Raw genomic sequence first — 21,922 nt, 5'->3', positions numbered from 1 at the left:
AAAAATTTTGCTGGATTTAATAGAACACGAGATATTGAGAGGTCTGTCGAGAAAAGGGGACACATTTATGACTGTGACATGGGAATGGTCCATATCTACAAGATCCAGTTTCCATTGTGTTTGTAATTTGTAAATGTGTATTATGCGGCAGGGCTTACAACTCCACACCGGTGTTATCACTCTGATGCTCGGTAACACCGCCATGGAACAGCTTAACCTGTCCCCTTTCCAATCTCTAAGTCTTCGTCTTCTTTTCAATCAATCAATCAATCTCTCATTTGATAATCCCGGCAGTTCTCATTCGTCTTTGTGTATACCAGCCCAAACTAATCCAGCTCGCTTTGACAGTATCTACGGAAAATTGGGGATCACTGTGGCCGCTAGCTGTAACTGGACATCGTTCGACTTGTAATTTCTCACATTTAGTGCGAGTGTCCTCGAAAATCATCCTTAAAAAAATCTGTGCCTAGCGCCGGGAACAGGGCCTCAACTAGGATAAGGGTATATAGATTTGGCGCTGGCTATTTTTCCCACCAAGGAGATTGCTCTTTCTTGGATGTTTTCCGTAAAAGGCTTATCTGAGGACCACCCCTGAAGTTGCGAGACATTTTAGATGATTCGCATCGATAGCGCAAACTCATACCTGGATATGAAGGCAATAGGCATGCCTATTAGACACAAAAAGCATTTCACATGCTCATTGGAGGTCATGAGCTTCAATGCTGGCCCTTCACTGAAGTGGGCCTCTGGCTCCCGGCATCTCCGAGCACTTTAGGCACGATGGCACGCGAGACAAAGTTTTTGCAATCAAGTGGCTCTCTGCGTTTTCTGATCTCGAGCGCTTATGCTGAAACAGGCCGATGCAATGAGTCCGGCCCGGAAAAGTCTTATTAAATAGCTGATGTGCTGGATCGCGTTTTTCTTGACCCAATTATTCTTTGCTGCCTTGGCAACGGGACACGAATTTCCTTCTCTTTACCATGAATCTACGATTTTTGTGCACGATTCTCCTTTTCCTCAGTGCGGGCGTGCTCGGGAGTGTCAACTCGGCACCATATACGGTTCGACGCATCCGTGAACCCGGGAATAGTGGGTGCTGACATTCCGAATATCTAGGCCTTGACACTTTGGTATATGTATCGCATGGATGTCATTGTCAGCGGACCCGGAAAGACGGAGATAGTCCCTGAGCTCAAAGGATCAGCACCTGACGGAACCTTCTATTTCGATGAATTCGTGCAGTATACCCAATATGTCTCCGCGAATAAAAGAAAAAAGAGTTCAGCATGGAAAGGAAACACCGGCGTGGGAAAGAATCTCAATCCGGACGTCGAAAGCACCGCCCGGAAACTCGCAGAGACTGGATTCACCAGACAATTCAAACCATCGCTCGTTTACCCCAGTAAATGGACAGGCAACGCAGTCTCAACATACGATCAATTCTTCGGAGCGCTCACAGACCGAGTGCAAGCTTTGCGAGCGAAAAACCCTGCGGCAATAGAGCTACAGCTGGATCGGCTTCGGGAGAGCCTCAAGCCGGTCATAAACATACGATTCGAGGATCAGACCGCTGGGTTTTTTCGTGATCTGAACTCCTGGTTCAAAGCACAGACTAAAATCGTATGGAATTCCTATTGAATCTTCCTCTTGCGATTTAATCAGCGACTGACTTCATTATGATTAGACGTGGGAAACGAAAACCGTAGACGGGCCAGATGGTACCAAGTTGACACAGATCGATACTGAAACCACACTCAAGAAGAACACTATCGACATGGCCACGATGAAGAAGGATCTGATCTCATTCATCGCCACGTATCAAACTCAACACCAAAAGGGGAAGTCCCACTATGCTGCCATTACAAGCAGCCAGAGGAATGAGGGTCGTATTATGGGGGATTCGACGTGCTGATCTCCTCTTCCTGTTCGGATTTCGAATTTTGTTATAATCCATCACATACCTAGCGGCTGGAGTACTCTTAGAAGATCATGAGTTTGGATCCTCAAGGTTGTGTTCTATAGATATACTCAGATTCCCTCATAACTCTATACCCCTGCCGCAAACTCAGGCTCCTGCAAATCCGATGTTCGAGTCTCATAACATTCAGGTTTATTTTCACTTACACGTTCCCTCAGGTAGCAGGTTAGCATCGAACATCTGAAGTTTGGTGAGATTACACTTTCATTATGCCCTTCCCGCCCTTGGCCATATTTTCTCTCAAGATTTCTATTTCTCTTCATCTTCGTCTGTGTCTTTTCCATAATCATTATTTATTTCGCAAGTTCAAGGACAACGTTCAGCATCTGCTGAGCCCGAATGATTGCACATTTTTGTACAAAGTCGAAACATAAGTGCTGGATGCATTTTTGGCGCTTTTTGTTGGGAGCCGAATCGCTTGACCACGAGGTCATGTAACTCCCGCGAAAGAGCCTCTGGACTTTCTCTGTAGAACGTCTGACGGACCCTGATGTTGCCTTCTCGTTCACATCCCTCCGCTAAGTCGAAAAGGGCCGTCACTCTCGCTTGGTCATTTACATCGACCACTTGCACGGGCGCGTCCCCCAAGAGCCCGAACAAGCCCGACGACGCCCCGACTCTCCGGCTCGCGTGTACCACCAACACCCGCATTACAACAACCCAGCTAGGTCGTCTCTGTAAGAGTTGTAGGTCGCTCGTGTCACAGTACTTAAATAGTGGTAGGCGAAGCGAGCCACCACGATGCACCCAGCTAGCCTGCCAAACAAGATCGAAGAGGGGGTTTCCGTCAACGCAGTACTGGTATTCGTAACCGGGGCAATAGTTCAGATGTGACAAGTCTCGTGTAGGGTCGATCCACTGCTCCAGCTCGTTAAAGCCTGTCCAGTCACATTCGTCGGGGACTAGAAAGTCATCAGTCTCGATAATCGGCAACCCTGTCTCGAAGACCACTGCTCGTGCCTCGCGGCAAACTAGAGCGATCATAGGCCGACATCGATTTGCTAACGACGTGTGCGTCAGGTCGCACGGGACCGGTTTGATCCAATCATAGACCTCGTCCGGGAGTGGACAGTCTAGCTCGGAAACCCGGCGTGGAAGGCATTCACGCCAGATCGCCAGCCGTAGCTCAGCTGGCAGCTGGGGGAACAGATGAAAAATGCGCTTGGACGCTTCCATCACGCGTCTGGTTTCTGCCTGAGGTCCCGGGGATTCTCGAATGGAGGGGACGATAGAGTAGCAATATGAATAAAGGAGAAGAAGAAGAAAAAGAGACTTTGATCGTCGAGATCCTACTAATTGGGCAGTAATGTACACCTCCAAGAGCGCGGTCTGGTTTGGTGACCGTTTGCCGCGCGCGTCTGATCTTGACGAAGCGAAGAAGATGAAAGCGGAAGGAGAGAGCAAACCGGCAGGACCCTCTAGCATATAGCGGCCAGGACTAACCCAGATCCACACCGAACTGTCAACCCGACTACCGAGCCGAACAGCCAAATCAAAACAACAATTTGGAATTCAAATTTCTTAACCAACAAAGCGCATCGTTCTACGTATGAAAATTATGGCATCGATAACCTTATAGCCGGCCTCCCTGTAGCCTCGACATTACAAAAGCCCGTGACACATAGACAAGGGGCACATCACCAACTAGCAGGTTTGTTGACCTGAGATCCAGAAGGTAGATGGGACATGGTTCTAAGTAACTATGGCTACGGACGTAACCATGTACACATGTAGGCGGGAGGGCCAGAGGCTTCACGTGACCGTCCGGAGCCGAGCGTTAAGGACATGCCTGTGACGCATGAGCAAAGGTTAGTATACCAACTGGTGAGCTGGTTGACCAGTTTGTGCGCGGACTTGAAGAGTGGAGGTTGGAAGGCTGTGAACTGGCGAGTTGTGGTCAACTGGTGGGTCGGTTGGCCAGTTGATAAAGAAGGGCAGGAAGTCGAGGATGAGGTCATGTGACCAATGTTTGTGTTCACGAAGTCAGGTGATCGTGTTGAGTTCGTGTTGCTGCCTTAGCCTTCCCACACGTGGGTGAGTTGGAGCCTAAGGATTGTTTCCCTTTCTGTTTACTTCCATAGGGAAACTTCCGCCTCGCCGTCGCCCCGCTTGTCACGGCGCAAGTTGTACGTGATGACTCGAGGCGATTCACTGTTGTATCGACCCCGCGTCGCCTTAGGGTAACAACCCCAAGGGCTCCATGTGGGGCTATAGGGACTCGGTACGCGGAACCTCTATGTATATATTGTGGGAACTAATGGAGTCTACCCGGACTCCAAGATTCAGTCGTTGAAATCAGACCCCATAGACTTGGACTCTCTGTCCTGCGATACAGACCCTCTAACATATTAAGTAAAGTAGAAAGGTTATAAATATAACGATAACTAGTATCTAGTAAGGAACTTCAAAAATTTACCTAAAATAGTTATATAATTCTACAGAGAGTATCCTGATTAGCTAGGACTATGAAGGGCTGTAGCAGAATTGATTCAATTGTACTAGGCTAACATGCTGTTTTCAACAATCTTAAGGAACGAAAGAAGAAAGGATCGGAGTCCGTCGCGGTCCTCAACAGCGTCGATCCTATCTCGGTTAGGAACCACTAGGGCCCCGCTCTGACCCCTTCTACCGAGGCGGTATCCGGAAGGCCATAGCATATGGTCAACCACCGGGCTCTGGCCCGTCACAAGGACCACTAAAAAGACTGCAAAATTAGGCTAAAGCTATAGGAGGCAGGACATGGGAGGACATGGACACAACTACCACGTGTGCCACGCGCGTAACGCGCAGCACCTCAAAACTCAGGATGTACTGTGTTGTGAACATGGCAGGACTGAACGGACTCAGGATGAGAGGGAGGATAGGGGACATGGGTGCCACGCGCACCGTCTCAAAAGAGGATGGACTGTAGCCTCTTCTCTTTTCCTTTTCTCCTCTCCAGCCTTTGAGATTCTTGATACCACGCAGTCAAGTTAGAATAAAAGGTTATGAGTCCTTCTGAAGCTTTTCCTAAATAGCGTACAACAAAGAGGTTATTATATAAGTTAGTACTCAGATAGTGAGAAAATGTAAATGACCTTACTTGTTTAGTGCTAAGCAGGGCTTATATCCTATCTGGGAGCTACTAGAAAACGCAGTATACCTAAAGGAGGGGAGAAAGGGATGGTGAGTTTGAATCTGGTGAGAGGTGCTATCTAAACTACTGGTGGTGGTGTGCGTAGGCGCGCACCACGCTGGTGTGACGCGCCGGACCACTAAGCTATCTCAATACCCAGCCTGATTGTCAAAGTATTCCCCCATGTGTAATGCATGTAGCCGACTCTAGTTCAGTAGGACTCGGGGTATAAGACGAGACCTCCGCATGTTGCTTGGCAGGCGAGGCGGGTCGCGATCGGGGGTTTCCCTCCCCGGGATCCGAGATCGACATCTTGTTCTGGAGTCTGCAAATCGGGGCCGATCCAAAGATCCGGACAGGGTCGGCGACTCGGCAGCGGTCTAAGATCGATCGTTACAACCTTCCTGGCCGAAACCTGGTTGGAAGCACCGCCTCGTCATCGCACTCTGATGCCATCATTGTCCACATGCGGTACGCAGAGATCCTCAAGTAGTCCCTACTTCCCCCACGTTAAGTTCGCAGTCTACGTTCCGGCCACACTGTCTGTCCATCCCAAGACCAACAAAAAGACATTTCGACCCTATTCCCCCAATGTCTCTGCGAGCCTTCCCATTGAGTCAAACCCGCGCCCCATGGCGAGACCTGATCAGCTCCCACCTGGAGAAACAAAAAGAGTACGATTTTACCGTCGCGACGGTCGGGTATGACGCAAAGCAGCGTATTGTCCCGCGCGTCCGCACATGCGGCTTCCGTGGCTTCTTTCCCGAGCTCAAGCTGCATCCGAGCGGACAGAAGGATTTGGATCAACAAGTGGAGGACGGCGGAAACCCACCGTTATTTGAAAGTGACCTCTTGTCCTTCACCTCAGACATTCGAATGGAAAAGCTGAGACAATTGGATTCGACGGGGAACAGCATCGAGGCGATGTTCTGGCTGAAGGAGGTCATGGTTCAATGGAGAATCAAAGGGCAGGCATACTACATCGGATCTCCAGCTGCAGAGTCCGGAAAGGAGTCGGATCTCCAAGCACAATTGTTCAAGGCCCTGCGTCGCAAAGACGATTACCATGGCGATGAAAAGGCGGACTTCAAGAAATGGACATGGGACAAAGCCATTACGAAGTACTTTGCCAATCACTCCCCAGCCATGCGCGGTAAGTGCAGCCGAGCGGTCCTTTCGTTTTCTCTACGCGACCTTGTCGCGCCGAGGAAGTTTCAACACCTGTGAAGCCGAAGCGCCGTGACCCCTCTTACAGATATACGATGCGAGCCTGATCCTGGACTTTCGCTAACGGTTTCTCTAGGCTCCTTTCGCAACCCTCCACCTGGTCAGCCACGAACTCAACAGCTCAGTAACCCTGACTTGAGCCTTGGGCAGAAAGTTTCTGATCTCCACGATCCTGTTGCCCGGGGGAACTTCAGATTGGTTCTGATCCTGCCCGAAGAGGTTGAGCAACTGGACCTGTCCAACGGAGACGACCCTCGTCGACGCAAGTGGACTTTGGTTGGGGGTGATGGTGATGTCGAGAGGACGGGCGGACAGTGGCAGGAGTCCGAGCTCTGGCCTTGATAGTCACTTGTAGCTTGTTTGACGAGCCCGATTCTGAGAAATCCCGCTCCTGTCCTAGGGCTTCTACCTCGGGCTTCTGTGATGTGACATGATCAGCCACGGAGTCAGGGTACTAAAGAAAAATTGAATATTGAAGCTTGCAATTCCAATGACCAGTGCAGCTTGTGAGACCATCGCGCTCTGTCAAACTGTTAATTATTGAGCAACTGGAAAGAGAACCGTACTGTCATGTGATAGCATTGACGCGCTCAAATGTAGGAGAGGCGGACTTCACCGCCTGCGGGTGTTTGCGTGGTCGGAAGAACCTTCAGTGTGGGACAACATTGCTCCGTGAATATTTCCTTCGGACGAGAAGCCAAGGTAGAGCACGCGCATTCCACAGAACTTTATTGATCACTTTAGATTATTGAATTAGTGAGGTTCCACGCTGGTAGTATTTTTCCAGAATGGCCAAGGTCCATTTCACCTCATGGAAAGATCGTGCTCATCTTCTCGAGGTTCGGGATGAGTTCTATCCGCCTCACTCATACAAGGGGCCGGACATGCGCCCTCGAGCATGCGCCAAGGTATGCTTTGATCGACTCTCAACACAGGAAATTGATCTGATCCCGAGCTCAGGTAGCAGCTTGGAAGCTCAGGGGAAACATCCCCCATCATGTGGAGGCTACTGCTCTGTTGACAGACGCAATTCTTCACGATGACGGGGAAAGGAATTCAATCTTTTCCATTCGAGCCACCTACTCGGCAGCCTTTTGTCGGTAAGTCTGCTTCGTCTGTAACGCAAACTAAATTTGGGTGCTCCATTGTTGATGATGGTCTTGCAAATTCCGACCATCTCAATCCGGGTCGAAGCCAAAGGGCGCATCTTCAGTGTTTCAGAAGCTAAATACTTCGCTAGGTTCGTAACGGGGCTTGTAGACACCAAAACCACAGGTCCCCGCAGAACGATGTTTCAAAGGGCCATGGATCTCGGTCTTCCGGCTTCATTTGTGGAGTTGCGACATGAGGCGACGCATCGCGAGCCCCCTTCTCTCATTGTTTTGCGCAAGGCGACGCAACGCTCCTTGGAGTGGCTATGGGACAACTATTGGACGACGCTTGACCCGGACGGACTCAGTGGCAGTTCTTCACGGGCCGATCATTCCGATTTACCGACAGCCACCGCACTGCGTCAGTGCCTGCAGGGCTTCATGAAGAATTCCAAAGCAAGACTGACGCAGAAGAAACGGAAGCGTGATCAGGAGACCGCGCTTGCTGACAATTTGATCGGAATTTGCCGTGACTCCAAGGACAGCGTCGACTCCGCGATGGCCACCCTTTCAGTATCTCTCTTGGAACTGAATGCTCTGATTGACCCCAACAGAAGGTATGATATCAGAGAACGTGGAGCACGACGCGTCGGATCTTTAGCTAACTCTTCACGTAGCCTGGGAGACTCCATGGATGCAACCTTTGAAAAGTGGGACCCCATCCTGCAGAGAGTGACAGACGCCCGTGCTGCATTCCTACACTGCATGGCTGAGGAGCTCGTGAACACGATGGTCTTATCTTCATCAGCCGACGATCATGAAATCGCGCACGTAGAGGGACTCTATCTTTGGTTGGAACACCTCATCACCTCAACATCCTGGGAATCGCGGAGACAATTTCTACCGCGAGAATATTTACTCGCTGTCTGTCAAAGCAACCCTTCCCGCTGGACGGCGATTTTGACGGCCGAGCTTCGTCCTTTGCAGCATGAATTGCTTGATGGCATGCGAAGCTCGCATACGGCAAAAGGACCGACTTCCCAAAAGCACGTTGCAAATTGGGTCCTCTCTAAGAAGCTGGAGAATTATGGTTGGGGCCTTGCAGAAAGCTGGGATAGTCGACCGCTGGGAGTCTCTGTCAGCCAATAGCAGTCTAGCAATGTCAATGCAAGATGAGATCTCTAGCTGTCTAGCATACGAACTTTGAAGCAATTATAGCTGTGTTTTCAAGTCTAGAACCGCCACTGCGTTGGTTGCGGGCTTTCATTTCTCACTTAGTCTGTCGGGCCAACGCCGCAAAATCGTCTCTCAAAATAGCGACAAGCTCAAACTTTCATGGCTGACACGACACAGTACTCCAATAAAGCGGGTATAAGAGCGACGAGGTCTCACTGACCTGTGTCAGGCTCTGCTTGAGACGTCCGAGGGGCTCAGCTGATGCGATACTAAACACTCCTTGAACGGAATGGCCAGATACAGAAAGCATCAAGCGAACCATTGAGGTCTTTCTCCTCCTCCTCCTTCTCCTCCTCGAAATACTCACACAGTATCCAAGGACCGAGGAGTCCGGGTTAATCTCATCCTTCTCGCAACCATGGCGGAGATGATACGCAATCACGTGCATGTCCCATCAGTCCATCTCGTAGCCAACCGAATGAATCTGGCATGTTGCAGTAACGCACAGGCGCGACACTATCATTCAGGTCGCCCATTTTCAAGAATTGATCACGGAATGCGCGGCGATCCCCCGCTGAGCAAATATTTCGAGCGCAAAGATACAGTCGGAGTTTAGCCTGACGGGGGTTTCAAAAGAGTGACCATTAACGAATCCATGAACCTTGATTCGCAAGTTGTTAATCAGCACAAGGTCGGCGAAGTGAAAATGTCCGAATCATAAACGCATCTGGTGGAAGCGTCGTGTATTTTAGATGTTCAGCAGCCTGCCTTCATAAAAGTCTCACGCTTGAATAAGCCAACACTGCAATCCATAGGACCCGCAAAGTCATCAGCACCACGAGGCGTCATCGACAGATGTGCAACACGCTTATCAAGGCCCTGCGCCAAGCAAGGCCTCGCTCGAACGTTAGTATCCACTTAGAACCCGCACGAGGCAACTTGAAGAGAGATTGCCATATGCCGCTCTGCTATGCCGTGCAAGTGGAATTATTCTGCAGAGCCTGGACACCACACCAATTGCTCATTTCCCTAATGTTTCTCATACGGCAGCCGGGAAGCTCAATAATTTGCATACATCCTGCGTCATAATTAGCGTCATTTTCATTTGTTCAGATCATGTACTCATGGAGTCGGACATACCCTCCGCCTGCGCCTGAACTGTTCGTATAGTTGCTTCCAGATCTCTCGATCCCGACATCCTCCGCGTGGTGAGGTCCCAGGGACGCCGTCGCAATTCGGCTGGTGGGTAATGAGTTGATCTTGTGTCCACATCACCCAGGGCTTCGGAAGGGGCCAGTCAGAGAAGTGCACAAACTTGGCTTGCGCGATTGCGTGATCGGGGTCCCACTGCTCAAGGTCATTGCCGAGGAACGCCCGGTGGTCTTTGGTGCGAAATTCGCCAGAAATTAGTCCGTATTGTCGGTGAGGAAGCACGAGGGCGCTGTCTCCGTAGCGACTGTTAAGTATCTCCATGTCGTAGCGTTTGTTGGTCAGGTTCAGGCTGATCTGACCGAAAATAACCGGCTTAATTGTATCTTTCAGCAGAGTGAATTCTTGGTAGGAGGGTTCAATGACGGCGAGTAGCGAGGAGAGCGTCCGCGTCTCAGGTAGAAGCCAGTACGCCCGAGGCATGGCAATGGGGGTTGGAGGGAGGAAGAAGAGCTCATCCATGGGCTGAAGCAGCATCATGTCGGAGTCGAGGTGAATGACACGATCGTACTGAAGCACGCCAAAGGCGTACAATTTGGCGGTGCTTGAATCCCAGGAGGATTCGGAGACTTCTAATCTCACAAGATGCCCGGTCAGGAACTATCGATTGGGGTCACAGCGGAGGAAAGGACAGGTCTTGCGACGTGATGGGTAGACTCGGACTTACCTCCACCACCGCCAGTCTCCGATTTGATGCCTTCAATGACGACAGGGACCAATTGGACATTGTATTCTTCTTTAGCCAGAACCAACAGCTGACTGATACGGTCTGTGCCGCTCTCGATCACCAAGTCCCACTCCTTGGGGTAGAACAGGAGGCGATCTGCACGCGAACCCAGCCGGTGCAAAGCTTCAAATACCATCACGCAATTGCAGAGGTATGTCTCACTCGTCGCATATTGAGTGTATGCATACCGCGACCAGTCCACCTCATCATAATGTATATGACCTAGCGGTACAGCGGCTGGGCGAGGTCGTCGCATCCAATGCACCATCGCCAAGAGTACCAGTAGGAGAATCCACGTCCGCGGTCGACGAAGCCAGCGCTTCACTATTGCCCATATTGATTCATCGGGGATGTCGAAGAAATCTCGCTCCGAGGCATTAGACCCTCGCCTATAGGGAAATGCCGAGCTCTTGGACGATACAGGCAAAGCCATTGAGGGCAGACGACGACTGCCAAACAAAGTACCTAATCAATGGCGGACGCCAGACGTTTATGCAACAGCGATAAGGGGACGCGCCAAGTCTCGATAAGCACTCTGCTTATCTACACGTGATGGTCCGCCTTCTCGAAGGAGCCTTGGCCGCAGGACAAGTGAGGGATGGACATGCATGGGCCTTCTAGATTGGAGAGGTCTCGGGAGAAAGCCACCAGCGTCTACCACTTAACGCTGGAGGAGACTCGTTCCAAATGCGCATTCCTGGGCGGCCTGGATCTTAAGAAACTATGTCAAAGAGGGTAGGAATAAATTATAAGATTGTTGTATTCACCACCCGAATATGTGTTTAGGTGGTGAACTGTAACTATGGACGTACACGGACAAGTAGAATGCAATGCGCGAGGGTATCAAGCTTAATAAAGACGCAAAATCGACGCAGAAAAAATCACATGGTTCTCAACCGCCATCTTTGAAGAACCAGTCAGAAGAGAAAAGTCATCGGTGATCCATCGCTGATCACTTTCTCTAGGCGCGGAAGTCGTACATGCGAACCTGATAGTCATCACCGCCAGTAATGAATCGACTGTCACTCAACCCGATGCAGTTGACAGCGGCAGAATGGCCTTCGTACGTGTCTTGACAGGTTGGGATGCGTGGATCCCAAATTTTGACCATACGATCCATTCCGCCAGAGGCGATACGAAGCGTGTCGGCAGACAAGGCCCAAATACCTTCTAGGTGTCCGAAGAAAGTACGTAGACAGCGCCCGGTATTGGTCTCCCAAAGACGGATGGTTGCGTCGACTCCACTGGTCATGATGTAGCGGGGAGGATCCAACCGACCTGATTCTTGTTCGAAGGAAGCCCCGGAAGAGGATGGGTGGGTGCCTAGAGACCTGTGTTCAAGGGTGGGAGACAGCATGCTGGCCGGCTCTCCATTTTGAGAAGACGTGCTGACATGATCGATCTCGCAATCTGCGAGATGGCTCTCAAACTCGATCTCACGTGGCAGGGGAATAACCTGCTGCACTGCACCGATGTGATTCTGGAACACGCGGGTGCAGGTCTTCGTGTCGAGATCCCACAGGCGTGCCACGCCATCGTCGCAAGCTGTCAGGACTGTTCGCGACGGGGTATCGATCTTTACTGCGTTAACGCCCTCCGGGTGAGCCAAGACAAACGTTGACTTGTCTTTGAAATTCCAGATCTTAACCGTTCGATCGACAGAAGCCGAAGCCAGAAGGGTGGCATCGAAATGCAAGGCAATGACAGCCTCGGAGTGCCCGTTATAGCGAGAGATGCACTCCCCCGTCCGCCAATTCCAAACACGGATACTGCGGTCCAAACTTCCGGTAATCAACTTGGTGTCATCGAATTGCAGACAACGCACACCAGCCGTATGACCTCGAAGTGTCCGGAGCTCCTCTCCCGTTTCCATGTCCCAGATCTTGACTGTCGCGTCATATGAGCCAGTCATCAAGATATTGTCTTCGAATTGCAGACACATGACACTGTCAGTGTGGCCCCTGAAGATTTTGACGGAGCAACGACGATGTTTCCAGTTCAGTCCGACCACGAACCGATCGCGGTAGACATCTTTCCAAGGTCGGTAACGTGTCTTGAAGTAGTCGTCATCCGGCTCTGGTTGGTATGCCGGGGACACGCAATGACGCTTAATCATGGCACAGCTTTGGTCATCTTCAACTTCTATCTTGCGTTTTCCGCCAAGAGGAAGCTCGACGACGGAGCACGTCCCATTGGGCGCACCATCCACGATAGTATTTACTGGTTGACTGCCCCAGTTGGTTGCCCGTAACTCGATTTCACGTTTCGCTTCGCGCAGTCGTTTTCGGTCCAGCAAGGGTAATCCCCATCCACACTTGTTGCATTTTCGGCGGATGTGCTGTTCACACATCCGATGCCAGACCACATCGTCGTCTGCGAGAGCTTTCCATCGATGGGAGACTTGTGCGGCACGGCAGAGGGAGGCGGTATCCAGGTAGCGAAGGATTTTGAAGGAGAGCTCGGGAGGTAGCGCAGTGAGAAAGTCGATGCGGATAAGTTCGCGTACGCTGGCGGAGATGAAGGACAGTTGTGGGAAGCAGCACTGTGCCAAGATGCCTTGCAGCATTAATTTTCGTTGTTTGGCGGGGGCGGCGGAGAAAAGCGACCATACGTGAGCGATTCCTTGCTGATCGCTTTGCGGGAGGGTCTCTAATTCCTAGAAGTGGGATGAGCAAGATATAGCCAATAGTGGACTGCGTGAGACAATGACAAAAAAAACGTACTCTTTGAAGTTGCTGCATTGATTGTTCATCCGCCTGCCGAGAGCACTTGGAGTCGGGCTGATGCCGGTAACAATAACCGGCATTGGTTATACGAGGCACCGTCGTCGTGCCGTCCTCCGCTCGTCGTGGAGCATACTGCCGTGGGTGATATTTGGCCAGAAAGGGCGCAACGTTCTGTTTTGCCAACTCATTCAGGGAATCAGATGTGCTGCTGAGCGGCAAACGGTTGGCGTCGGCCTTCTTTCCGTTCTCCGCAATATGTTGAGTATGACTCGTCGTGGCTGACGAAGGGGGACTCGATGAGTCCATTTTGACACGTGCGAACGGGATACGGGGGTCAATCGGTGGAAGAGAAGAGTGGCGGCGCGAGGTTCAGGCCGCTGCTGCTCAAGCCTCGAGAAGCCTTTGGGTATGGTCGGCGACGTCCAGTCACGCAACCTCTGAGTTGGGTTGGGCTAGGCTGCGGTCAAAGAAAGGCGCTGCCGAATATAAGTGGATATGTGAATTGGGATCCGGCGAGGAGTGATTCTGATTTAGTGCATGCGTCGACCTGCCAGAGAAGAGCAGCTGCGGTCGTTAAAAGGACCTTGATGGAGGATGGAGACGCCACACGGAAGGTTTGCGCAGTCGCGAGTATTGCAGAAACGAAGGAAAGACAGGTGATGACACTGCTGGAAAGTGCGATCGAGGTCAATCGCTCGACTGCGCTTTGAGTCAGATTATTGCGCAACCAGTCTGAATGGCGAATTTTTGAAGGCAATTCTGACTGATTATAAAAGGTGTTGGATCTGATCAGTCGGATGGGAAAGAAATGTCGGCAATCACGCAACGGGGGTTGGGGCGATCCGACAAGGCGGTGGAGCTCCCAGGGCCCTCTCATTGGCGCTCGGAACAGCCTTGTTGGACCCCGAGAATCTCGTGATCGGCGACTGGCTCGAGTCAGTCAGTGGGTCCACGTGATGGCGCCATCCTGCGTGTCCTTGACTGCTTTCAACGGTCTTCTGTCCACTCTCGACATGATGCGATGTTCAATAAGCAACATTCACTATGGGGCATAGCGGTGTTCAGCCAAAGAGAGACTAGCAGTTCATGAGCTTCCGGGGCATTGGGCAATGATGCAATTTCCAGAGTCCAAAAAAGATATATCTTTAGGTGGATCTGGTTGCTCGGCGACGTCCACTTGCGGTTGTTAGGTCGCGAGGAAGACACCTGTAGAGCCTCAAGGAGAGTTATTATCTTTTGATAGATGTCTTATTCACAAAGTCGCCTGCCTATGGAGGAACTTCCATCAAGTCAGACCCACGGGCACCCTGCAGTCTCAAGGTCGGGTTGAGTGTTGATGTATTCCGGGCATGGATTGGCATATTCAAGAAGTATATCCCGGGATCTAGGTACCCTCCAGCTATACAAGTTTTTGGGGTTCGAGTTGTAGAGCACTCTGATCCGATCCGAGGCAAAAGACAGGGCACTCGAGACTTGCCCGTCCAGCTTCCATACATCCTTGATGTAGGTACCCGGTGACTTTCCATAGCCTCAGGCACTATAAGGTTGCAGCTTGGAAGATCCATACGGCCATTAGTCTTCGGAGCGTCTCCAGCTCAAGGTGGAGGGTGCATAGTTGGAATACATAAATGTACAGTGTACAAAACCAATGTCCATTCAGCAGATCTCAACGCATCTCACTTTTCCCAATGGGACAATTGGCTCCGATCTTTCATAGATCCGTCCGGTCGTTATCTCGCTGTCAACACTCATCGATTCGACGTTCTCTCGTACCTCAACTTGGAAGGTACGACTCTACCTGTTAGAAACTTCAAGCTGGTGAGGCCTTATCGATAGCAGGCCGCTGTGGGCGATAAGGGAGTTGTTATTATTGTGCAGGTCGGAGTAAGTATTACTCCGAATGACATCACCCGCTACGCCGACGCTGCATGCCATGGACCATTGGACACAGGCCGCTTAAATGCAAGCTCGTACCGAGTAAGCTCTTCCGAGCACCCGCGATTGACATTCAGCTCCCCGCACTTATCTACCTCCCCACATCCACAAATCTCATCCTGTGATGAGTTTCGCACGATCTATACGGACATTATCCTCCCAATTGCCACGCTTCCAACAACTTCGCAAGATGCATATTCAGTCAATTCCCATGTGTATGTCTCTTCTTACCGCCGGCCATGCCAGCCGAAGCTTCCTCCGAGATGAGCCCGCTGTAACGCAGACGACCATGCAGGGACCGGCAAAGGCAACAATTATGCCTATCTAGTCACCGATGAACCTACCAAGAAATCGGTCATTATCGACCCTGCCAATCCCCCAGAGTACGTGAGCCGTGACAAAGAAAGGCCCGGATGCAATTAGAGCTTGAAATATGCTGACATGGATCATCAGGGTGGCCCCGGAGCTAAAGTCCCAACTAGCGGCAAACAAGATTGATCTAACAGCAATTGTGAACACGCACCAGTGAGCCTGCTCCACCTATCTGCATCCGAACAGGATATTGACGTCGCATGACAGCCATTGGGATCATGCCGGGGGCAACGACGATATGGTTCGTGAATGAACTCCGTTGAGTTTGTGCACCAAGTCATGTGGCGCTAACGAGGCAATTTCCAGTTATCTGAGTTCGGCAAACTTCCCGTAATTGGTGGAAAAGAGTGCAAGTCTGTGACCAAGACCCCTGCCCATGGTGAAGAGTTCAAGATTGGAGATCGCATCACAGTCCGGGCTTTGCACACTCCGTGTCACACTCAGGACAGTATCTGCTACTTCATGGAGGATGGAGATCAGCGAGTCGTGTTCACTGGCGACACTCTTTTCATCGGCGGTATGTCCCCTGATTGACACCGAGGATGAAGACATTCCTGCAACAGCCTCTGACTTACTCGATTCAGGCTGCGGACGGTTCTTCGAGGGTGATGCTGCTCAGATGCACAGGGCCCTGAACCAGACGTTGGCTGCTTTACCTGATGATACCAAGGTCTATGTAGGTTGCCGGATCCTGCTCGTTTAGAAAGTGGAAGCCAGGGGTTCTCGCGCTAACGCCCACCTGTCTAGCCCGGCCACGAGTATACCAAGAGCAACGTAAAGTTCTGTCTGCAGGTGTCACACGCGGAGCCTATCAGGAAGCTTCACGCATTTGCGGAGGCGAACCAACAAACGCAAGGCCAGTTTACTATTGGAGATGAAAAGGTCAGACATCCATGCTTCTCGAGGTCTCCTTGCCAATCTTCCCTTCTAACATCTTCTTTTATAGCTCCATAACGTGTTCATGCGCGTCCAGGTAATTTCACGTCATGTCTCGTCTTTCAAGTGGATGCGGATTGCTAAGAGTTTAATGACAGGACCCTGAGATTCAAAAGGCCACCGGGAAGACCGACCCTGTCGAGGTGATGGCCGCCCTGCGAGAGATGAAGAACTCCATGTAGATTGTAGCGATCTCTACGCTTGGACCTTGAGCGATTCGGAATCTTTCTTGACTCATCATTCCTGATCGAATGAAATGCACTTGCCCTCGACTCCACCGAGTAGGCGACTCTATTTACAAGTTTAGACCATTGATCGCTAGCAGTGGGAACTGGCGGGGGTCTATCAGATTCTACTTCCAAGTCTTACTCCCGTCATCTTCCGACCCGCGTCCTTTGAACCGATCTTAATAAATTTTCTATTAAGCGGCAGCATGATTTTCAAGTTGCAGTTGAGCTGTTGACACTTGATACCTGATTCAACTGGTGACTCCAACGGCGTTTTCGGGGTTCGGCAGTTCCCGCCAAGCTCCCCGGGAAAAGCCGCGGGCGGAGAAGCCCAAAGGAGTCTAGGGCGGTGGATCAACGGAGTAGGCGGAACTGCCTGATGGGGGAAACAATAAGAAAAAGCAAAGGATTTTCCAGGCAGAAAAGTTGGAGACACGATAAGCAGACGACCCCAACGAGTGATAAGGTGATAACATTCCCGGCACCCATGTTCGCATTCCCTTTTTTCATCACTCCGGCTCCCCTCTTGGCTTCGCGCGTCCAGCCCAGACAATTTTTCTGTGCGGCCAGTTCCAGCGGGGGAGTGCAATACGCCACTGATATTGTTCCTCTTCGGCGCTCTTTCTCGCCCGAATCAGCTGGAGTCCATCTAGATTGCTCGCCTCGGTCGAAGGACATTTTCTGCCATGGAGAAAAGCACGCAATCAGGTCCGGCATCGGATCTCGAGGCCAGCACCACAACACCGCAGACACCGCAACGGTCGACATTTGCGCAACGATGGAGGCAGAACTTGGATCCAACTAATGCAGATCTGGTGTGTCTTGTGCTATGTTTCCTGACTGGCCTGTGCGACAGCAGTGCGTATAATGCCTGGTCCTGTTTCTTGGGCATGCAAACTGGTATGACTTTCGCCCTGTCTTCCCAATCCATGAGAACCTGCCCTTCTCCCCCTCGCGCGGACGGGACGCTGATTGATTGTGGCGTCTCGTAACGCATGCAGGTAACACCATCTTTTTGGGCCTGGGAGCCTCCAATCAACCCGTCAGCAAGCCGTGGGGATGGCTCAAGTCTCTCATCTCCATCGTCTTCTTCTTCTCGGGGGCCATGATCTTCTCTGCTGTGATGCGACGGGTCGGGGCCCTGCGTCGAGGAACCCTCTTCGTTTCCTTCATGGTTCAAACCATCCTCATCATCATCGCCGTAGCCATCATTCAAGCCGATTTGATTCCCCACTCTTCCACCGACATGGGTCTCACGGGAGGACCTCTGTTCCTTGAACTGATCCCGATCGGCCTGCTGGCCTTCCAATCAGCCGGCGCTATGACCTGCAGCCGTTCCCTGGGTTACAATGAGATCCCAACCGTGGTCTTGACCAGCGTCTACTTTGATATCGCCTCAGATCCCAAGATCACCGACAAGCCCACCGGCAATGTTAAGCGCAATCGGCGGGTGGGTGGCGTGGTCTGCTTGCTGATCGGGGCTATTGTTGGAGGTTGGTTGAGTCGGAGCAGTGGGGGCATGCAATCCGCTTTGTGGATGGCTGCGGGTATCAAATTGGTGGCGGCCGTGGGTTGGCTCTTCTGGAGGGCTGCGCCGCCCAAATAGACAAATCTCGATGGCGGGACCAGAGTGAGACAACCCGTAATGCCACCCCCGTCTGCGCCCTCGAAGAGACGCAAAAGCAGGCTGCCGTTTCGCTTGTTTCCATCGTCGCTGCTGCAACAAATTCGCTGATACGGCGAATGTCACCGCGCTGTACCTGAGCTTTTCCAACAAGTGCCTCTCAATCTCGCTAGGATCACAGCTGTATATACTTGACTGAGCGACGCATTACATTATAGACTAATTGATACACATTGCACTTTGGATGGGAGAGTTTTTCCGAAGCGATTCTTGAGGTATCTCCCCGATACTCGCCATTGTTAGCAAAGCTTCTCAACATTTTTCCGTTCAACTGCAGCGTTCTAGAATTGCCTTGGATGCATCTAGCCACCTACTGCTGTCGCCAGTGCAAAATTCTGTCATCCCTTCAAGTGCTTGTGACAGGTATCAGCGTAATCACAAACTCCTTTGACCGCAATACATGGCACTTCATCCCAGAGTACAGCACCCTCCATCTTAAATTCAATCACATCGGCTTTCTCTTGAGTGTCGGTCTCGGTCCGCTGCCGACGTCAACACCATATATCCCGACGCGACGGCTCCTACGTGCATGGTAGGCTGCGTCGCGGCCATCATTTACTAAAAGCTTATTATATGCAACTGTTTCCTCGCGACGAGACCTTCGTTGTGGCATCGAAGGCCCGCGCATGACGAATTAAGCGCCTTTTCGCAGACAGGGTCCGAGTCTCCGACGCAATGATACAAGTCGGGGTATTTACGGTGCTTGTGAGGGCATATCGACTCAAACAGCTTGTCTTCCACCATTCCAGGGCAGATGTGCCTGTTTTGACGGCCAATCTGTGCGGTGTTGGCCTAGGGCTGCGAAAGATAATGGACAGTCCGTAGTCTGAGCTTGTCAGCGCCCCGATCGATCTCAAGCGATGCGAGTAGGTTGCAGATGTCTTTATTGAGTCGGCCGAGACTATCCTCCATGGGGCTCTTGTAAATGAACTTTTCCGAGTAATGCCTACCGTAGTCCTCGCGGCTAGTGAGTCGAGACGAGGAGATTCCACTTCCCACTTTCACAGGTATGGGCTCATGTTGCTTGTTGTTCAAGCTGTCGACACTCGATAGCCGTTGATCGGTACCTGCATCATGTAAATTCATCCCATTAGGTAGCGTCGTAGAATTTTTCCAAGCCGTCTTCTCCTGCCGCTTCTAGAACGGTCCCATGAGGCTCAAGATGAACTGACCAAACTTCAAATCAGGCGGCACATAGATCGAGACCTCAAGCCTTACGTCTGCCTTTCGGAGGAGCGCGCAGAAGGACAGCCGACCTGCTGGGTAGCAATGCGAGATATTTCATGAAACAGGCCGAAGAAAAGTGAACAAGAAGCCATTTTGTGAGATTAGCAGGGCCTACGACATGTTCGTTTAGGTGTCACGACTCACCAGTGTCCCCTGATCTCTCGCACACCGGACTTCCCGAAGAATACCTGAGCTCCTGTATCTTTTCCCTGGTCTTAACCCCAGCTCTCTGTCTGACAGTCGATAAAGTCGATCTCAATGGTCCCATTTGAAGACGACACGGATCTCCTACAAAAGTTGGCTATGATGAATGGTGCTATTGCTGTCTCGGAGCTCGAGCGTATTTACTAGAATAAGCGGCTTTGTCAGATCCCAAACGCTTTCAAAAGCGCCGCATTGTCTCATTCGCGTCGAACGACCTAGTGTCGCGATAGCGCAACATACCATCCAGTCAAGATCTTTCCTGGCTGGAATAATTTCTGGGTACGGAATCATGATTGGAAAGCGAACCGTGTAGCTTGCCACCTAACAACGTTGTGAACTTCCTGTGCTGTCCTGGCCATAGTCTTACAGCAAGACGAGATCTCACCCGTTCTCCACGATTAAACACACATTTTAGCAGGCTACTCGACCTATACCCGTCGGCCAAAATCGACAGTCAGATTTGGGGGCCGAAAAATGCACACTTCCGACCGCCAAGCGCCTCGGCCTCGGGTTCTTCATGCGCAATGTGTCTAGACGACGCCTCGGCCGAGACGGGAGTTCTCTGCCAACACCTGGACCGTATCCTCAAAAATGTCCAAAGCAATTCCATCAGGACTAGTCAAAGAAGCGCCGCTCGATCTTGCTCCTTACGAGGATCTGTACAGATGGTTTCACAGCCACCCAGAACTCTCATTGCAGGAGCAGCAGACATCCGACAAGGTCGCCGCCCATCTCGCCGGTCTGAAAGAGTTTGAGATTCATCAGCACATCGGCGGCTATGGAGTAGTGGGTGTTTTACGAAATGGTCCCGGCAAAACCATCATGTTGCGAGCTGATATGGACGCTCTGCCTATCAAGGAGATCACCGATCTCCCATATGCCAGCGAGGTGACCATGGCCAACGCTGAAGGCGTGGAACAACCTGTCATGCATGCCTGTGGACATGATATGCATATGACCTGCCTTCTTGCCACCGCGGACCTACTCTCAGGAATGCAGCATGCGTGGAGCGGCACTCTGATCGTTCTCTTCCAACCCAATGAAGAGCGGGGCGGTGGTGCTCAGGCGATGGTGGACGATGGCCTATACGCGAAGATTCCGGTGCCGGATTATATCTTTGGCCAGCACGTTATGCGTCTGCGTGCCGGTACAATTGGATGCCGACCGGGCACCATCATGGCCGCAGCAGATAGCATGAGGATCACCGTCTTTGGCCGCGGAGGGCACGGCTCTCTACCACATCAGACAGTGGACCCAGCCGTTCTGGCAGCACATATTGTGGTGCGACTGCAGGGTATCGTCAGCAGAGAGGTGGATCCCAGCGATCTGGGAGTGGTCACCGTCGGCAGCCTTCATGTTGGACAAGCCGAGAACATCATAGCCGATCGAGCGGAAATTGGACTCGATTTTCGAACAGTCAAACTCGAGACTCGACAGAAAATCTTGGCGGCTGTCCAGCGCATCGTGGAAGCTGAATGTCAGGCAAGCGGTTCACCTCGGCCGCCAATCTTCACACCGACGCGGCGGTTCCCTCCCACGGACAATGACTCCCAGCTCGCAGCAGAGCTTGCTACATCGTTTACGCAGCATTTTGGTGAAAACTTTGATGGTGATATACCCCGAACCAACGTGAGCGAAGACTTCTCCAATTTGGCTCGGTGCAAAGATCTTCCATGCTGCTTTTGGCTGGTTGGCGGAATTGACCGTGAGTTGTGGGATCGTGTTAACCAAGATGTGAATTCAACGGAGGACATTCCTAGCAACCACTCGGCGCGCTTTGCACCAGTCATTCAACCCACCATGAAGGTTGGAATTGATGCGCTTTGTGTTGCGGCGTTAACTTTCCTTCATAAGTAGATGACCTCTTCGGCCGAGGCAGTTTCAAATGTCACTAGGGAGGTTGGTGCTTTGACTACGTGGATGCACTGATTGAGTCAACAGTTGAGGAACACTGTTGCTGCAAGTATGGAAAGACTGAGGTGTTTCTTCAGAATCAACGGAGCATGCTGCATGTAGGCCTGCATGGGGTGAAGCAGACAAGTTCCATTTTACAGACTATTGCCACCTATAGAATGAGATGGCTATAAT

The 21,922-nt window shown here is 51.4% G+C and overlaps 9 protein-coding genes across 9 annotated transcripts; 6 read left to right on the top strand and 3 right to left on the bottom strand.

Annotated features, from left to right (window-relative positions):
- Window positions 1-980: 980 nt before the first annotated feature.
- N7539_005687 (uncharacterized protein) lies at window positions 981-1,912 on the top strand (the record flags this gene model as incomplete). The annotated part of the gene is made up of 3 exons (XM_056935289.1): window positions 981-1,061; window positions 1,117-1,620; window positions 1,685-1,912. The coding sequence occupies 3 exons, from the start codon at window positions 981-983 to the stop codon at window positions 1,910-1,912; spliced, it is 813 nt and encodes a 270-aa protein (XP_056790483.1).
- A 372-nt stretch (window positions 1,913-2,284) lies between these two features.
- On the bottom strand, window positions 2,285-3,154 carry N7539_005686 (2EXR domain-containing protein; the record flags this gene model as incomplete). Its single annotated transcript, XM_056935288.1, has 1 exon — window positions 2,285-3,154. One exon carries the CDS (start codon window positions 3,152-3,154, stop codon window positions 2,285-2,287), a length of 870 nt encoding a protein of 289 aa, XP_056790482.1.
- Window positions 3,155-5,684: 2,530 nt separating this feature from the next.
- Window positions 5,685-6,662, top strand: N7539_005685 (uncharacterized protein; the record flags this gene model as incomplete). The annotated part of the gene is made up of 2 exons (XM_056935287.1): window positions 5,685-6,246; window positions 6,397-6,662. 2 exons carry the CDS (start codon window positions 5,685-5,687, stop codon window positions 6,660-6,662), a joined length of 828 nt encoding a protein of 275 aa, XP_056790481.1.
- Window positions 6,663-7,108: 446 nt separating this feature from the next.
- On the top strand, window positions 7,109-8,560 carry N7539_005684 (rRNA-processing protein LAS1; the record flags this gene model as incomplete). Its single annotated transcript, XM_056935286.1, has 4 exons — window positions 7,109-7,228; window positions 7,281-7,420; window positions 7,561-8,028; window positions 8,089-8,560. 4 exons carry the CDS (start codon window positions 7,109-7,111, stop codon window positions 8,558-8,560), a joined length of 1,200 nt encoding a protein of 399 aa, XP_056790480.1.
- A 1,066-nt stretch (window positions 8,561-9,626) lies between these two features.
- Window positions 9,627-10,956, bottom strand: N7539_005683 (Glucose N-acetyltransferase 1; the record flags this gene model as incomplete). The annotated part of the gene is made up of 3 exons (XM_056935285.1): window positions 9,627-9,665; window positions 9,728-10,368; window positions 10,464-10,956. The coding sequence occupies 3 exons, from the start codon at window positions 10,954-10,956 to the stop codon at window positions 9,627-9,629; spliced, it is 1,173 nt and encodes a 390-aa protein (XP_056790479.1).
- Window positions 10,957-11,484: 528 nt separating this feature from the next.
- On the bottom strand, window positions 11,485-13,555 carry N7539_005682 (F-box/WD repeat-containing protein; the record flags this gene model as incomplete). The annotated part of the gene is made up of 2 exons (XM_056935284.1): window positions 11,485-13,179; window positions 13,247-13,555. 2 exons carry the CDS (start codon window positions 13,553-13,555, stop codon window positions 11,485-11,487), a joined length of 2,004 nt encoding a protein of 667 aa, XP_056790478.1.
- Window positions 13,556-15,374: 1,819 nt separating this feature from the next.
- Window positions 15,375-16,674, top strand: N7539_005681 (hydroxyacylglutathione hydrolase; the record flags this gene model as incomplete). Its single annotated transcript, XM_056935283.1, has 9 exons — window positions 15,375-15,399; window positions 15,480-15,567; window positions 15,638-15,709; window positions 15,764-15,797; window positions 15,863-16,073; window positions 16,141-16,232; window positions 16,304-16,438; window positions 16,503-16,529; window positions 16,591-16,674. The coding sequence occupies 9 exons, from the start codon at window positions 15,375-15,377 to the stop codon at window positions 16,672-16,674; spliced, it is 768 nt and encodes a 255-aa protein (XP_056790477.1).
- Window positions 16,675-17,405: 731 nt separating this feature from the next.
- N7539_005680 (YoaK family protein) lies at window positions 17,406-18,325 on the top strand (the record flags this gene model as incomplete). Its single annotated transcript, XM_056935282.1, has 2 exons — window positions 17,406-17,619; window positions 17,721-18,325. 2 exons carry the CDS (start codon window positions 17,406-17,408, stop codon window positions 18,323-18,325), a joined length of 819 nt encoding a protein of 272 aa, XP_056790476.1.
- A 2,100-nt stretch (window positions 18,326-20,425) lies between these two features.
- N7539_005679 (M20 family metallopeptidase) lies at window positions 20,426-21,691 on the top strand (the record flags this gene model as incomplete). The annotated part of the gene is made up of 1 exon (XM_056935281.1): window positions 20,426-21,691. One exon carries the CDS (start codon window positions 20,426-20,428, stop codon window positions 21,689-21,691), a length of 1,266 nt encoding a protein of 421 aa, XP_056790475.1.
- Window positions 21,692-21,922: the final 231 nt, after the last annotated feature.

Source organism: Penicillium diatomitis (genome assembly GCF_028827545.1).
Source record: "Penicillium diatomitis strain IBT 30728 chromosome Unknown utg000005l_segment0_segment0, whole genome shotgun sequence".
NCBI classification, from domain to species: Eukaryota; Fungi; Ascomycota; class Eurotiomycetes; order Eurotiales; family Aspergillaceae; genus Penicillium; species Penicillium diatomitis.
Note: the sequence above shows the minus strand (reverse complement) of the source record. Positions and strands in the feature narration are given on the sequence as shown.